The 1,673-nt window shown below is 33.2% G+C and overlaps 1 protein-coding gene across 2 annotated transcripts in view; it reads right to left on the bottom strand.

The window, feature by feature from the left end:
• The window catches only part of LOC106876144 (cytochrome P450 4V2), a 36,501-nt gene that overhangs the window by 5,943 nt on the left and 28,885 nt on the right, over positions 1-1,673 (bottom strand). For both annotated transcript variants that reach the window (XM_052967871.1, XM_014924567.2), the window contains exon 7: positions 908-1,087. In XM_052967871.1, coding sequence (XP_052823831.1) covers positions 908-1,087 — 180 coding nt within the window. The remainder of the gene's footprint in view (positions 1-907; positions 1,088-1,673) is intronic.

Consider the following 1,673-nt stretch of genomic DNA (forward strand, 5'->3'; position numbering starts at 1 on the left):
ATCTGCTGTAATAACTCACACATGTATCACTCACATACACACTTTTCTTTGTATGACGGCCTGTCTTTGATTATGTTATTATATGTCGCATTCACACTCTCACACAGACATACATCTTTAACGCTACAATAAATATCTCTGTTATTCATCTTATACGGTTGTGGTCTTTCATTACTGGTCATCTATGTTATCGTCACATAACATATCATGTATATCATCATTTGATATATATTTGTATGTTCGACCGTGTGACACGTTTAAATAAAAGGAGTCCTCTGTTTTTCCATTCGTCACCATTTCTCCTTTTATGAGTTCGCACGGTCGTCCCTTACATATATATATATATATATATATATGGCTGATGGTCAGAAACCTCGTACTATAGCAATCGGACAATAACGAGAAGAGATAAGAGGTTTTTATGCTCCGCCGTATTTCTCACAAAATTATTCTCTGATATGTGAGTTCCTATCATTTTAGTGTGTTTCTCTTTGTATATGATGTGAGGATTTCTTTGTTCTTTAAAATATCACTAGAACGGAATGATTTTGTTATAAGTTTATCAGAACTATTGATAAACATACTCCAATTAAATTGATAAAAGATTGTAACACAATAATAAATTCGACGTATGAATTATTACGGACATATTTCAAACTGTAGTGTGATAAACAAATGATTGTATTTTCATATATTTGCTCGACCTGTTACTTATACTTAGATTATGGATAATAACAATATTATCTACCTGGACATCGATGTATGTAAATACAAACGTAGTGTATATTGAATTGTCGGTGACAAATTCCACCTGTAAACTGAAGTTAATAGTAGTTAACATTTATAGCCTTGAAATATTTGAGATATTTAGCTTTTTAAGGAATGTTAATGTTCTAAATAAACTCACCTCGAACATAAATGTGTCAACTTCTTCCCTCAATGATTTCTTGTCTATTTCCCCTTTGTGAAAATAATCAAGCAGTGTATCTAAAAAAGCCATTGTTTTCTTTCTCTGTGTGTCCCCATCTTCATTATCAGATTTTTTCTTCGAGTTTTTTAGATAGAGTGCACTGCGTTCTTCAATCATCTATAACAATTGAAACAAATTGGGATAATGTTGAATACCAAAGAGAAAATTAATGATGCACTGGCGTATGCATGTTTAGGGTTAAGTTTACTTTACGACCGTGTATTTCAGGGATCGATCTCACTGCACGAAAGTTTGGGTAAGTGTCTTCTTTTCTAAGTTTAGTAAATTGTGTGGAATACTGTCGTTTATATCTGTGAATGGCAGATTTGCTTTTCGTAGCTGACGTATCGAAAGGGCACAGAAACTCGTGCCTCCTACGATCAAGTGGTGTCATTTACAACTCAGAGTTTGCACAAATATCTTGGAGAAGAAATTTCGGATCTTTTTTAAAACGGGGGCCACATTTTTCATTAACGAAACACTTTGAAACTTGGAACACTGGTAGAATGTGTCATATAAAACATCTTTTTCTCTTAGTCTTCTTAAAAAAAAAAAGAAATCCATAAATTATTCCATGTTAAAGTTGTCGTATTTCTGTAATTTCAACCAATCACTGACGTCCATTCAGCCGATATACATTAAGTGCCGACTACATAAACAAACGATTCTGAAACAATTAACCCTAACCCTAACCCTAACTCTA

The sequence above is a fragment of the Octopus bimaculoides genome, chromosome 5 (genome assembly GCF_001194135.2).
Source record: "Octopus bimaculoides isolate UCB-OBI-ISO-001 chromosome 5, ASM119413v2, whole genome shotgun sequence".
Lineage (NCBI taxonomy): Eukaryota > Metazoa > Mollusca > Cephalopoda > Octopoda > Octopodidae > Octopus > Octopus bimaculoides.